The sequence below is a fragment of the Bufo gargarizans genome, chromosome 1, assembly GCF_014858855.1.
Source record: "Bufo gargarizans isolate SCDJY-AF-19 chromosome 1, ASM1485885v1, whole genome shotgun sequence".
NCBI classification, from domain to species: Eukaryota; Metazoa; Chordata; class Amphibia; order Anura; family Bufonidae; genus Bufo; species Bufo gargarizans.
In genome coordinates, this window is record NC_058080.1 from 537,140,260 (window position 1) to 537,156,219 (window position 15,960).

At 43.9% G+C, this 15,960-nt stretch overlaps 1 protein-coding gene across 3 annotated transcripts in view; it reads left to right on the plus strand.

The window, feature by feature from the left end:
- The window catches only part of SFI1 (SFI1 centrin binding protein), a 131,880-nt gene that overhangs the window by 74,004 nt on the left and 41,916 nt on the right, over positions 1-15,960 (plus strand). For all 3 annotated transcript variants that reach the window (XM_044275464.1, XM_044275465.1, XM_044275466.1), the window contains exons 9-21: positions 2,968-3,124; positions 3,650-3,811; positions 5,028-5,098; positions 5,170-5,262; positions 6,232-6,329; positions 6,505-6,571; positions 6,698-6,828; positions 8,263-8,344; positions 9,539-9,717; positions 12,105-12,180; positions 13,038-13,133; positions 13,626-13,702; positions 15,821-15,923. In XM_044275464.1, the coding sequence (XP_044131399.1) occupies positions 2,968-3,124; positions 3,650-3,811; positions 5,028-5,098; positions 5,170-5,262; positions 6,232-6,329; positions 6,505-6,571; positions 6,698-6,828; positions 8,263-8,344; positions 9,539-9,717; positions 12,105-12,180; positions 13,038-13,133; positions 13,626-13,702; positions 15,821-15,923 (1,392 nt within the window). The remainder of the gene's footprint in view (positions 1-2,967; positions 3,125-3,649; positions 3,812-5,027; positions 5,099-5,169; positions 5,263-6,231; positions 6,330-6,504; positions 6,572-6,697; positions 6,829-8,262; positions 8,345-9,538; positions 9,718-12,104; positions 12,181-13,037; positions 13,134-13,625; positions 13,703-15,820; positions 15,924-15,960) is intronic.

The following is a 15,960-nucleotide window of genomic DNA, read 5'->3' on the forward strand; positions in this document are numbered from 1 at the left end:
GAAAAATAACTTACACAGCGGTGTACTATGATGGTGTCCATCTCGGCGTCCCCGGTCCATCATTGCGCATGCCCGGTTGCATGGAAACCAGTAGTACACATCCCGTGGCGCGTCACCTGATGCGTGACGTCAGCCGCGAGGCGTGCACCGGCAACCCGGCTCCTCTCCCGAAGCGTGACGAGCCGTAGCTCGGCAACCGAGACGCGTCCCAAAGCTGGCACGTCACTACCATCCAGGGCAGGACAGGGCACAGCAAATCCAGACCCAAACGGGGAGATGTAGTCCCATGTATTGAATGATCAGGTTGTGTATTACTACTTAGAGTTTTTAAGCAAATATTGGTAAATTCGGATATCAAGCCGTAAATATCGGAAGCAGATGAAATCATAAGTCCCTTAAAGGGACAGTGCCTCTATAGTAAATAAAGTTATAAAATGTTATAACTTTATTTACTATAGAGGCACTGTCCCTTTAAAGGACTTATGATTTCATCTGCTTCCGATATTTACGGCTTGATATCCGAATTTACCAATATTTGCTTAAAAACTCTAAGTAGTGATACACAACCTGATCATTTAATGGTTGGGACTTCATCTCCCCGTTTGGGTCTGGATTTGCAGTGCCCTGTCCTGCCCTGGATGGTAGTAAAGTGCCGGCTTTGGGACGCGTCCCGGTTGCCGAGCTACGGCTCATGTGACGTACTCGCGTGATCCTATGGCCTGGTTGTTGGGGCGTTACCTTCTAGCTCGTCACGCTTCGGGGGAGGAGCCGGGTTGCCGGTGCACGCCTTGCGGCTGACGTCACGCATCAGGTGACGTGCCACGGGATGTGTGTACTACTGGTTTCCAGGCAACCGGGCATGTGCAATGATGGACCGGGGACGCCGAGATGGACACCATCATAGTACACCACTGTGTAAGTTATTTTTCTGTATAACCCATGCGGCCGATTGACCACCACTTAACGCACACAGGTGATCACTTTGATGCACATGGCACTTTATGAGAATAGATATTGATGTTTGTGATTTTGTGAGGATTAGTAATCATGGTTTCACGAGATATGTGCACTATTGATTCACTGTACGTTTTGTATAATTTTTGTACCATTCCTTTACACTGGATCATGTATTTTTAACATTTTGTATATTTGATTATGCAATTGTTACTGATTAACTCACTAATTGACCCACAAGGGTTTGTGGGTATAAATGTAGATATTCTGACACCAGCATGTATGCTTGATAAAGACTGCAATGAGCAGTTGAAACGTTGCAGAGGGGAATAAAGCGGGTCATTTCACCTTTACATTGGAGTGCTGCCTCTTTTTTGGAAAAAAGTGCTGCTGTTTTTCTTTGTGATATATTAGTGTGTGTATATATATATATATATATTTTCTGTCTGTTCTTTATGCGCGACCAAACGACTGAACTGATTTTCACCAAATTTGGCACACAGGTACATCAGGTGTCCGGGAAGGTTTTAGACTGGGTCTCAGCTCTCTAGGATGTACCGTTCCTGAGAGATTCCCCAAAAATGACCTGCATTAGCCAATACAAAACATTGTGCGACACATTGTTGTGTAGCCCTAGCATTAAAGGGGCAGGGTGCTGTGGAGGTCACTGTTAAGGGGGCAGGGGCCACTAGTAAAGGGACAGCTGCTGTGGAGGTCACTGTTAAGGCAGCAGGGTACTGTGGAGGTCACTGTTAAGGCAGCAGGGTGCTGTGGAGGTCACTGTTAAGGCAGCAGGGTACTGTGGAGGTCACTGTTAAGGCAGCAGGGTACTGTGGAGGTCACTGACAAGGGATTAGGGTGTTGTGAAACTCACTGTTAAAGGGGCGGGCTGCTTTGAAGGTCAAAGTTAAGGGGATGGGCTGCTGTGGAGGTCCCATTTTAAAGTGGTGGGGTGGGGTGGATTCAGTGTTAAGGGTGGGGAGCTGTTGAGTTCACTGTTAAAGGGGCGGGGTGCTGTAGAGGTCACTTTTATGGGGGATACTGTCAATATCTTTTAACGACACACAGAAACCTTAAATGAAATAGATTAAATATATCCGTGCGAAAAGCCTTCCCTTCATTGTTTACCTGCTCATTGTCGACATCGCAGCTGTGAGCATGTTATTACAAGAAGCCATCCTATTCACTTCAATGGGGCGGTTGGTTCCTATACAGGCAGCCTTCTTTTCAAACAGCTGATCGGCAGGGGTGTCGGACCACCACTAATCTGATATTGAAGACCTATTCTGAGGATAGGTCATCAATATTTAAAGGGGTTATCCAATATCATAAACAGCCACCCTATGTGCTGGGCCCCTCACAGGGAATATACTTACCCCCGCTCCCTGCGCCGCTCCTGGTCCCCGCACCACCGCTGCTTCTCCCTGTAAACGGATGAAAACACCCAGTGTTGTGGGGGGGGGGGGGGGGGAAGGGGTCAGAGAGCAGCCAATGGCAGACGGGGACGAGCCTCCCCAGCGTCACCCGCAATGCTAGGGAGGCTCGTCCCCATCCCCTCCTGCCATTTGCTGCAAGCTTCCCCCAGCACCAGTTGTTTTTATCCGTGTATGAGGAGAAGCAGCAGTGCGGGGACCGGAAGCAGGGTAAGTATATTCTCTGTGAGGGGCCCGGCACATGGGGGTGCTGTTTATAATATTGGATAACACCTTTAAATCCTGGAAAGCCCCTTTTAAAATTGGGAAAATAAGGAGACAGTAGTTTATCTGGTTACTTAAAATCATGAAAAATATATTTTACAGTCCATGGCTTACATTTTCATATATTTGGAGGTTTACATTTTTTCATATAGTGTTAATTCAATTTTTGACTGTACCCATGGAAATATGTAGTCTGGTTTACAGTATATTGTTATCTGTGTTGTAGAATACAATGCAGTCACAGGCCCACCTTTGCTTTTCATGCTCATGGCATGTTTACATATATTCTGTCTTCTTTACTTTGTGTGTCTTGAAGGCTTGGCTTCAATGGAAAGAGTTGCATTTTCTCATTGAGGAAGAGAAGGTGAAAGAGCAGAAGGCAATTAGACATCACCAGTGCTGTAAACTACAGGCAGCAGTACGAGCTTGGATGCTTTACTTGCATTATCGTCAGCAGAAAAAGCAGAAGTATGGTAAGAATGGCCATGTGGTTATCTGTTTACTTGCTATATTCTGCTGAAAATCTTTTTGTGGTAAAAATGTGACTGTGCCGAGCATTAGGTGAAGGCTAGACAGCAACTTTGGATGAGTACTGACTGTTTAGGCTCTGTGCACACTACCTTGCCCCTACATTTGGCGTATACTCCAGGAAAAGCTCCTGGTATATACATCAAAAATATCCATAGGGCTCCATTCATCTCACAAGTGTCCATTTTGGTTTTGTTCGAGGTTGTATGCATTTGCATAACTTGATATGAACTGTATAGGAAAGCTGGGGGTCACTGCAAAAATAAACTTATACCACACAGTATACACGGTTTTACAGTTGGTCAGTTGACCATCTATGCCACTGTATGTCTGTACTGTACAGTGACTTACATCACAGTATGAGGCGTGATGTCTGGCGGTGCTTATATGTTATTCGTTGTCTGTTATATTTGTATAGGGATCATGTATATATCATGCTCCTTGTGTATATTTTATTCCCTGCTTTGCAGCACTGTCCTTGTGCTTGTATCGTGAACATCTCACTCAGAGACACTTCATGTTGTGGTTCCATGAACTGGAGAAAGTCAGAAGAATGCAAGCAAAACATGGATTCTGTGAATCTTTGGCGCGACGCTTTATTCTTCGAAGAATGTTTGCCCACTGGAGGCACTGTATCCTCTTTATCATAGTTTAGTAAAGGACGCTTTGAAATTAATTTGCACAGTTGCAGATGTGGTACCATTTCTGTAATAGATAAGGGCAGATTTTTGGGGTTTTCTCCTCCAGAGAGAATGTGTGCAGCCTTAAAGGCTATGTAGACCTTTGAGGGAAATTATTATAAAAAAATAAATAAAAATTATGATTGCATTTTACTCATTTTAGGCTCAAAATAATTTTTTCAAATGGGATTTATAAAAAATATTCAGCCTTATCTCTAAATTACTAAAAGGTCATAAACACTTATTTAAAGAGGACCTTTCACTACAATAAAAAATCTAAACTAAGTATGCTGACATGGAGAGCGGCGCCCAGGGATCTCCCTGCACTTACTATTATCCCTGGGCGCCGCTCCGTTCTCCCGATATAGGCTCTGGTATCTTCAGATTTTCGGCTCAACTGGGAGGAGCCTGCCGGCGTCTCCTTCTCCCAGGCTAGAGCGCTGGCCAATCGCAGCGCTCAGCTCATAGCCTGGTAGATAATAGTTATTGTAGTGAAAGGTCCTCTTTAAGCCACATTCATTATCAGTAAGATAAGAATTGAGCTATAATGAATGTTTAGAAGATCAGAGATAAGGAGGCGTCAGCGGAGCTGCCTGATGGAACAGAGTAAAACAGATAGCATGCTACTAGAGAATGTCAAAGCTGTACAGAGAAAATCGCTCATACATTTTAATAAATTTTTAGCTCAAAATGAGTACAAGCAGTATTTGCGGCGAAATTTTAGACTTTCCAGCCATCACGCTACTTTTCAAAGGGGATGTTGCGTGGGCGGGCCAGAGGGGCATACAGATGTATCTTTATTTATAGCAATTTTCTGGCGTAAATCAAGGTAGAAACTTATGACAGCTAGGAGGCTGCCGTAGATTAAAGTGTGTTGCACGGCCTGCTGGAAGATGCTCCAAATTCATAAGAGGTCTGCACCACAACATAAATTTGTCACATTCTCCAGCAACTCAAGGGGGGATCAAGACAGGCACATAAAACGCCAAAGTAGATAAATGTCCCCCAAAAAGTTTAACTTGAAAAAAAATCTAATTCTGTTGATTTTTCTATCCAATTGTCTTCTACGAATCCTTTCCTAGTGACTACTTATACCCTGATTTACCCTTTTATATATTCATTATCTTTGCATTGGTTTCCATCAAAAATTAACTTAACTTGGTCACAGACATGGAGATTAGTGCAGAAGAAGCAGACCAACATAAAGTGGCTCAGGACCACTACAGAGTTCATCTCATGGTAGGTCTCTCTAGTAATGTGTTATACATATTACATCAAATTCCAGTCTAATAGCATTTCTGTTTTTGCAGAAGTCTGGCTTTCATGCTCTTAAGAAAAATGTCCACCTTGTACGGTCTACACAGCAAAGGAAGCTGCGGGCTGCTCATCAGTACCACTCTTCCGTGAGTTAAGCACCACTTCTTTTTTTTTTTAAATCAAATACATTTTATTTTAACAGGCAAACAAGAGGACAACCCCACCCCCCATGTCGTAGTTTTCTTTTGGTCGCCTCTCTGCATATTTGCCGTGCTGCCACTGGAACTCCAGCCCGCCCCCATTATAGTCAATGGGGCTGGAGTGGACTTCCAGCGGCACACGTGCTATAGCAGCAGCATAGATCCGGCAGGCTGTTCGCCCACCGGAACAGCCTGCTGGAGAAGGCTGCCACTAGTGTGAAACTAGCCTAATCTGACGGGCTTATCTTTGACCTCCTAAACTCATTATAGCTCAGTACTTATCTTACTGATAAGAATGTTGCTTTAAATAAGTGTTTATGACCTCTTAGTAAATTTGAGATAAGGGTTATTAGATGATAAGTGAAATTAAATAGTAGGATTCACACAAACAGTTAACCCTTTGTGACAGAACAGCTCAATATTTTTAATAAAGACCAATTGAAAAAAATATTTTTGCCCAAAATGAGTAAAATGCAATCATAAAAAAAGTACCTGTGAAGGTGTACATAGACTTTCAAGTTGTTGTCTCACTTCAGCAAGTGACATTTATCATGTAGATAAAGTTAATACAAGGCACTTGCTAATGTATTGTTATTATCCAGATTGCCTCCTTTGCTGGCTGGATTCATTTTTCCATCACATTGTACACTGTTTGTATCCAGGGGTTACGACCACCCTGTAATCCAGCAGCAGTGGTCGTGCTTGCACACTATAGTAAAAAGCACTGGCCTATGCACACTTCCAAGGTCCCAGCCACCAGAGAGTCTGATACTTTTTCCTACAGTTTGTGTGTTTTTTGCTGTGGATGCAAATCTGCAACAGATTTTTCGTCTGTATTTGATGTCCCATTTGGACAGGCCCTCCGTTTTAGATTCACCAAAGTTTTTTTTCAAAGTTTCTGTTTCGTCTGTGTAGTTGCTCCGCAGGTTCTGGAATGCTTGGCAGTGTCAAATGGAGCAGAAAGAGGAAGGCAGACTTTTATCTCTTACAAAGACGGCACATTCTCATTACAGGTATGCAGAGAGAGATTTACAAAAACTAGTGCAAAGATGCCTATAGCAGCCAGCCAGATTGGTGGCTTAATGAGAGCTTCATTGTTTGCTATTAGCTTTTTCTTTATAAATCTCCTCCACAATGTTTCAGTGATCTCTCTCTCATGCATTTCATTCTCCCTGACTGCTGTTTCAGGTCAGTGGTACTGCAGAAGTGTTTCAGTTTCTGGATACAATACAAGCAGCAATGTAAGATCAAAAAGGTACATCTAGTTTCCGGATGCTTGTCTAGAATGTTTGTATGTGCCAATGTTCATTATAACATAAACCTTTGTCTACATTACGCATGTTTCATTTTTCTGGGAATAACATTTTCCTAATCCTCACAGGTACTTGATGCGGCAGCAGAAAGTCATTATGTTAATTGCCTTTTGCCTCAAAGCTTCCAGACCTGGAGAGAACAAACCTATATAAAGCAGAAGTGCAGAGAAATGGAAGATCAAGCCACACAATTTTACAGGTTATTCTTAAGGACCCAGTCACATGGGTCATGTATTATTTATTGAATTGTAATATATACATTATGTGTATAGCCAAAATACCTAATTGATTAAACCCCTACAAATGCTTGTTCATTGTAGGGAACACTGCTGATGAGCAGGTGATTGTCCCTTCTGACTATGTACTCCTGGATGAACTTTATCTCATATATTTTATATATATATATATATATATATATGAGTTTCTGTCTGTCTGGACATCTGTCTGTCTGTTCTTTATGCACGACCAAACGACTGGACAGATCTTCACCAAATTTGGCACACAGGTACATAAGGTGTCCGGAAAGGTTTTAGACCAGGTCTCAGCTCTCGGTACCGTTCCTGAGATATTCCCAAAAAATGACCTGCATTAGCCAATACAAGCCTGCAAGTCTTTCTCTTCATATCCCGACTGCCATACACACGATCACATGTCCCTTATCAGCCAATAGAAGCTTGCAGGCCCTTAGTCTCTACATACACACAGCCCTGAACCAGTCTATATTTTCTTCCTATAAAGGCCTTTGCCAGTTTGGGAATTGTTTTGGTTTCTGGGTTCTTATATGGTTCCTTTCATGGTTATGGTTCTACTACTGCCATTGTACAAACTGTTTTCACTTAGTCCCCTAGGAAGGGTATAGCTGATGGGAGAAGCTAAGTGTCTGCAGCTGTACCCATGGTCTTGCCTGTGTTCCCCAATGAAAGGAAGATAGATTTTTGTACTGATGGTAAAATCATTTTATTTTTCTGCATTGGAGATGCCAGCAAATTCAAATTAGTAGCTCTCATCAATGTGTGGAATTCACATTTATAATGAATAACATACTTCTACAGTTTATATTATCAAAATATAAAGTACTCTATTCACTTGCATAAGCATCGGATTCTGTGTAGGCACAACAGTCAGAATCCTGAGCTAATGAGCATGGCTTAAGATATTTAGGAAAAGTCTGATCTAATGCAGACACATTTTGATTCAAAGGCTGTGTGCAGGCACATGTGTAACAAGTGTGTAAATCGCTTGTAATAAAAACACCTGGGAAATGGGGATCCCGTGACCCTCATATGTCGATTTGTAGCAAATGGTTTTTCCCATTAAAATAATAGAGGTGGCTGCACTTGCATGTGACTCTCGCCTTCAAGTCTGTTAGACAATCACTTGTCCCTCTCTGTAGCACTTATAGATTGCAATGGAGAGAGCTGTATGCAAGCGCGGCCATCTCTTATTTGATTTAAATTGGAAAGTCAACCACTGTGTATTAGGTCACTGGGGACCCGCTTTCCTGATAGTTGCGAGTTGCTCCTTTGGGTCTCTTTTTTTTTTTTCCTATGCATATGCCATAAATGCTTAAAATGCTTAAGATGAGAAACACCTTCTATGCTTACTAGTCCTATTGTTTTTGTTTATTCATCAGTTTTTGTGTACAGAGAAGAGTGCTCCTCACTTGGAGTAAGAAGCTGCAACATCAACAGGACACTCGTTTAGCAGAGAGGATGGTGAGTGCATCATACAGGATATTCCCTTGGAACCTAAAAACCATACAAAATAACCAGATCTTTAACCTAATCTTGACATGTTAGAAGGTTCAACCTTAAAGGGGTTATCCCATCTCACTGTTTCCACGACGACATGGGACTAAGCGACAACTTCATTTGGCCAGGGATAAGGAAACTGACAAGCGGGCCGGCGCTCTGCTGTTTTCTAAGCTTCTATTGCAGTGAAAGGGAGCTGCGCATATAGTGTAGCACAGCAAGCAAGACTGTTTCCGTAACTCGGGAGTTCTGCTACGTTGTTTATGTAGCTCCCATTCACTGCAGTGGGAGCTAAGGAAACAGCAGAACGCCGGCCTGCTCTGCAGTTTTCATACATCCAGCCCCATGGGGCCAGCACTTTAGTCGGGGCAGCCCCTTTAATAACCCTAACTATATTATTTCATATTATACCAGCCTGTCCTGTTTTTTTTTCTAAAAAATATCACTGACAGTTTGATTATGTGGAAAAGTATCAATAAAAATATCACAGAGGAAGATTAAACTTTTCAATAAAACTTAACTTTTACTATTTGATATTAAAATATTTCCCCACAAAACATATTGTGCCAAAAAATAATGTATATAGCAGAGCCTTACTTTGGATGTCTTATGAAAGATGCATTCCAAATAATTGAAGATGTACGGACTTACAGTTTCAGTATTAGGCCCATGAGAAGTGAGGTCAGGATGTGGGGAGAGATAACCCTGTTAAGTCCCTAGTGGCTACATATGCCTACAAGCGGAGCACCCGCCCCGGAAATGGGCGACCCCACTTCTCGGTGGCTAAGCCCTCTCTGTAACCTGTTAATGGCCCTGCCAGGTGGGTCAAGAAAAAAATTATCCCAACGTGTTTCCCCAGTTTTAACACTGCTGGTTCATCAGGGGATCAATGATAAGTAAATCCAATCGTCATGGGCATCAAGATAGTTGGTAACACGATGAAAAGGCATTCAGGTACCATACCATATTCCTCTGTGATACTGTTTTTTTTATTCTGTTTTACTGACACTGAGCTTTTTATAAACCAGATGCCTAATCAAAATAGTATCTGGCATAAATTCTAGTTTATATTAACACTCTGTATGGAGATGAATATTGAAGCACAAACTTGGAACACACTCTTGTCCTGATTTCACATTGTTCTGTCTGTAATTCTAGGCTATTCTGCACTGCAATTCGAGGTTGATGGAACAATACTGGCACACGTGGAAAAATTGTCTCGCAGCTCTTTATGCAGAACGTGAGGGGATTATGTTGGCCTCAGAACACTACTGCAGGAGACTGCTTTTTATAGCATTCCACACATGGACTGAATATGTTGAAGATATAAAAGCAGAGTAAGAACATTGGTTCACTGCAGATAAATGTAATAGTTTATTCCAGTGATGCCCAACATACGGCCCACGGGCTAAATCCATCCCGCGAAGCTGTGTCATGTGGCCCGTGCGACTCCCTGGAAATTAGTCTAAGGCTTACCAATACGCCTTAGACTTTTTCCCCACATTCATAAATACGCCTTAGACTTTTTCCCCACATTTATCAGCACAGTGAGCGCTGTGAACGGCACAAGCAGCGCACCGAAGCTGCCTGTGCCTGAAATAGCCGATAAAAAAGCTCCTTACAGCAAGGAGCTTTGTCTTTGGTTGGTATGAGCGCGCCAGAGCAATACAAGTCGGGTCAGGCAGGGGAAGACGGCGGGAGCTGGAAGGAGGAGGGGCCGGCTCCCATGGTGGCTGTAGTAAGGAGAGCGAAGCTCGCTGCCCGAGGACCTTGGGCAACATGACAGGGCCGCTGGAGAGGTAAGGAGTGTGGACTCATGTGACTGGTCACCTGTGACCCTGTCACCCCACTAGTGACCCTGCTTCCCCCTCCTCCTGTCACCCCACTAGTGACCCTGCTTCCCCCCCACCTCCTGTTACCTCACTAGTGACCTTGCTCGCCCCTCCTCCTGTCATCTAACTAGTGACCCTGCTTCCCCCCCCTCCTCCTGTCACCTCACTAGTGACCCTGCTTCCCCCCCCTCCTCCTGTCACCTCACTAGTGACCCTGCTTCCCCCCCTCCTCCTGTCACCTCACTAGTGACCCTGCTTCCCCCCTCCTCCTGTTACCTCACTAGTGACCTTGCTCCCCCCTCCTCCTGTCACCCCACTAGTGACCCTGCTTCCTCCTCCTCCTCCTCCTCCTGTCACCCCACTAGTGACCCTGCTTCCCCCCTCCTCCTGTTAATTCACTAGTGACCATGCTTCCCCCTCCTCCTGTCACCTCACTAGTGACCCTGCTTCCACCTCCTCCTGTCACCTCACTAGTGACCCTGCTTCCACCTCCTCCTGTCACCTCACTAGTGACCCTGCTTCCCCCCTCCTCCTGTCACCTCACTAGTGACCCTGCTTCCCCCCTCCTCCTGTCACCTCCCTTGTGTCCCTTCTTCCCCCCTCCTCCTGTCACCTCACTAGTGACCCTGCTTCCCCCCTCCTCCTGTCACCTCACTAGTGACCCTACTTCCTCCTCCTCCTGTCACCCCACTAGTGACCCTGCTTCCCTCCTCCTCCTTTTGTCACCCCACTAGTGACCCTGCTTCCCCCCTCCTCCTGTCACCTCACTAGTGACCCTGCTTCCCCCCTCCTCCTGTCACCTCACTAGTGACCCTGCTTCCCCCCTCCTCCTGTCACCTCACTAGTGACCCTGCTTCCCCCCTCCTCCTGTCACCTCACTAGTGACCCTGCTTCCCCCCTCCTCCTGTCACCTCACTAGTGACCCTGCTTCCCCCCTCCTCCTGTCACCTCACTAGTGACCCTGCTTCCCCCCTCCTCCTGTCACCTCACTACTGACCCTGCTTCCCCCCTCCTCCTGTCACCCCACAGGGAAGAAGCTGAACAGATCCCATCATAGTCGGTGGAGGCTGTTCAGTTTCCGTTCGTGATCCAGTCTTTTTACTGGACACAAAAGTGCTACATATAAGGCTTTTTTTGTCTGGTCTTTCAACAGAATCTGCAACAGAGGCTCCAAACGCAGCCTCCAACGCAGATTTGAAGGCCTACGTATTATGTATTTTAGTAATGCTCACACATGCCCCCTCACAGTGTTTGCATTTCTTTCTGGCAAACTACCTGGTTCTGGCCCGCAAAATTTATACCATGTCTAGTGCGGCCCTCAGACGAAAAATGGTTGGGCACCACTGGTTTATTCCATAAACTAATTATGGATTTACAGGTAACAGGTAAAACGTGTTGTCTATTATGCATGAAGTTTATATGTGCTAGTCTTGTTTGATCTCAATTTTTTTTATTAATTGTTTTCATTGTGATACAATGGATTCCTTAAAATATATATAGAATTCATGTGGTATAATGAGGCCACTGATGGCATACGTACAATTACTTTTGGGACAGATAGCAAAAACATAGCCTTCTTTTGGAGTTACTAATTAATTTCACAAATTCTGTTATGATGTACAAAAATGATTCATTTAAAGGGGGTGCGCAGTGTCAGGCTACTGATGATCTATCCTTAGGATAAGTGATCAATATCAGCTCGGTGGGCGGTCTGACTCCAGGGACCGCCGCCCATCAGCTGTTTGTATGGGCTGCGACTCTTGTGAATAAAATGATGTGAATGAGTAAAATGATGCCCATTTATCTATACAGTCTGTAGAAAGATAGTTATATAGATGTGTGTGTGTGTGTGTATATATACCAAAATTGCATTCTTTTTTGCCATGTCTCAGGCGCTCCAAAGAAGAATCTGCTTTGTGTCACCACCAACAACTCTGTAAAAGGAATGCTTGGAATCAGTGGAGGCTGGTGAGATGTGTAAATTATATCAACTTAGGGGGTCATTTATCAAACTGGTGTAAAGTAGAACTGGCTTAGTTGCCCATAGCAACCAGATTCCACCTTTCATTTTGGACCGCTCCTTTAGAAAATGAAAGGAGGAATCTGATTGGTTGCTAAGGGCAACTAAGCCAGTTCTACTTTACACCAGTTTGATAAATGACACCCTTAATTTTTAATGGATTGCCCGATTCGCCTACAATGATTTGATAATGTCTAGATACCATTGCTGGGTAAACTTGTCAGCAGTCCTACAGCTGCTAAAATACTGAGCCCTCTCTGTGGGCACTCGCACCTTGGAAAAATTCTGTGGTGTACCAATATGCCTTAGACTTTTCCTGCCATTCATCAGCACAGGGCGCACTACGAACAGCACAGGCAGCACACTGAATGTAGGCAGGCTATTATAGCTAAATGATAAAGTACATGGAAGATATACTATATTGCATGATCGTATTCAGGATAAATTGCTGTGTTGGCACTATGTGATAAATAAGTGGGTTTTGGGTTGCCGTTTGGGCATCGGTCTCTAAAAGGTTTGCCATCACTGTACTAGATAGTTAAGTACTCCTGTAGTTATGGTTTTGTTGGTAGGGAATGTGAAGCCAGGAGGTGGATGCTTGGACTTGGATTTCTATTGCCAAAATTAATGTCTACCTAAGGACCATGGTCATCTATAGAGATACCTGTTCCTAAAATGTATGTAGCGTATGATTTGTAGAATTATCAAATGGTTGAGTAATGTCAAAGAAAGCTCTGCTTACTTCACATTATTAAAATATTGGTTCACTCGTATATTATTGTAAGCATGTCTGTTTTGGTGGCAGTTTGTAGTTTACAGACATCATAACCGGCAGACGCTTCATTGTGCGGATGTACACTATCAGCAGCGGCTGCTCAGAAACATTCTGTATTCATGGAAGGTAGGTATGCATTACCACAACTTTTAAAGACTTCATTTTACACTTTTAATAAAACCAACATAAAACGTAATGGAACATAAGGGAATGTTCACATGGTAGATTTTGACATCTGCTGCATATTCCTTATGTGAAATGACATCGGTTTCTGCCTTGGCTTTTCGTGTGAAATGCTACGGCCTCACAGAAAGTTTTGCACCACTGAATGGAGCAGAACTGTGAGCAAACTCCTGTCAGGGTTTGCTGTAATATCTGCAAGGTAGCCACACCAGGAATGGACATGTAAAAATGCCCTTAATAAATCCTTGGCCACATGAACGGTGGCGTTAACTCCCATTGATAACAATGGGAGGCAGTTTGAGCGTAGATGCCGCATCATTTTTGCCTCAGAATCATTGCTGAAATCTGTTGTGTGAACATACGGTAGTATAACTGTATTTTCACAAATAAGTTTCATTATGTTTTGAGAATATCATGGGTCATTCTTCTTTTTAGCATTACCATAGGAATATCCAGAGTATTTTGCATCAGGTGGCCAGCAAAGAGAGGCAACATAAAGAACGCATCATGCAGTAAGTACACCCCCTATGCTGACATCAAGGAATTCACAAATAATGGATTTCTATTACCGTTTGCACATCTAATTACTGTATTTTTTTGTACCATTTTGGAGGAGGAAAATATTTTCCATCAGAACCCCAAATCAATTCTTTATTGGATCAGACCCCATCTTCCCTTAGTCTCAAATCAGCCCCTATCAGACTCGGATCGCACCCCCCAGCCCCACTCAGCCTCAGATTGGGGGCCCCCATCAGACCTCAGATCAGACGTTACAAACAAAATAAACTCTGTACTGCGCTATGCTTGTAAGGTCATAGTGCGCGCCTGCCACTGTGTGCAGTTAGGACACCCACATGCTAATGACCGCTTTCATAATGGTGAAAAAAGACCATTGGGGGACTTTGTTAATTTTGTTTTCTCATGCTGTACTTTCTCACTGTAACTGGTCTACGCAGCTGTTCCAGTTATAGGAGAAATCAGCCCTGTTGCATCAACTTTTGCCGCTGTCGGGGCCGTGCTGGGGTTAGTTGGACCTTGGAGCAGCCTCCTGCTATACCGGCATTTTGATGACCACAAGAGCAGTCAAGCAATCACTGGGACCAATAGATCACTAGTTGTTGAGTGCTGTAAGTAAAAGAGAAGACAGAAGTAGGGAAAACCAATTCTCTCCAGAGTCCTCAGCAGTCTCTGATAGCCGGGCACCTGATGTTCAGCTGTCTACTTACTTGGGCTGCAGATTTAAACTCTTCTGCTCATATTTGATGCATTGATTTTAAAGAGGTTTTCCTATCCCATAATTATTGTAAGGCTACTTTCACACTAGCGTTCGGAGCGGGTCCGTCTGATGTTTCATCAGACGGATCCGCTCCTATAATGCAGACGTTTGCATCCGTTCAGAACGGATCCGTCTGCATTATAACTTAGAAAAATTTCTAAGTGTGAAAGTAGCCTGAGCGGATCCGTTCAGACTTTACATTGAAAGTCAATGGGGGGACGGATCCGCTTGAAGATTGAGCCATATGGTATCATCTTCAAGCGGATCCGTCCCCATTGATTTCCATTATAAGTCTGGACGGATCCGCTCGCCTCCGCACGGCCAGGCGGACACCCGAAAGCTGCTTGCAGCGTTCGGGTGTCCGCTCACTGAGCGGAGCGGAGGCTGAGCGCTGGCAGACGGAAGCATTTTCAGTGGATCCGCCTCCACTGAGAATGCATTAGGGCCAGACGGCTGCGTTCAGGGCCGCTTGTGAGCCCCTTCAAACGGAGCTCACGAGCGGACACCTGAACGCAGGTGTGAAAGTAGCCTAATCTGCATTCAGTACTACAAACAATGTATCAATGCTGTCTCAAATACCTATTTTTCATATTGGCACTTTCCATCCCCTGATCTTTTCATCAGCTCATCTGAGCAGGATTTTTACATGCAGATTTCGTGTTTTCCTCAGCTTTCTGCTGGGTTCGCTATGATCAAACCCACATGCTTTGCTCTGTGATGTTACATGTTAGGGGCGTGACATGCGGAGCAAGCCTTATGAAATATTACAGAGCATGCAGGGTTTGTTTAGCAAGTTCTGCATGTAACCACCCTGCTCTGATGAGCTGAAGGAAAGTGCTAACATGAAAAGCTGGCATTTGTGGCAAAAATATGCAGTGTTTGGGGTCCTGAATGCAGATAAAATATTTATTATAGAGAGGAGAGAACAGAGCCGACACTACTGTAAGCGGTATGGTGCAGGTAACTTGCTCTCAGCAACCATGCAAAAAATCAAGTGGTGCTCAGCTAAAATGAAAGACCAATCAAAAGTAGAAGAAAAAAGGAGTGGCACTCACCGAATCTTCAATAAGTCGTTTCGCGCAGCAGTCTTGCTTTGTCATTTGTGACCCGCACCCGCTATGTTTTAACCCAAATAAAGCTATGACTTATTGAAGATTCGGTGAGTGTCGCTTTCCTTTTTTCTTCTTCTTTTGATGAAAATATTTATTATGGGACTCTTTAAGGACCTGGTTCACCTGCTGTATGTATATGGTGGGCTGGTGTCAAGCGTTTCAGTCTAGCTGTGTATATACCTCAAAGAAACTAACCCTATATATAGTTGTCCTAGAAGACCTTAATGTGTTTGTATGTTTAGCGCTGCACTAAGCACTTGGAGGAATCAAGCAGCTGCTCAAATACAGGAAAGAAAGCAGACCGCCATTGCTGAACATCACCATAGAATTATGATACTGAAACAGGTATATATTCATGCCTAAGATTTATGCATATCAGTTT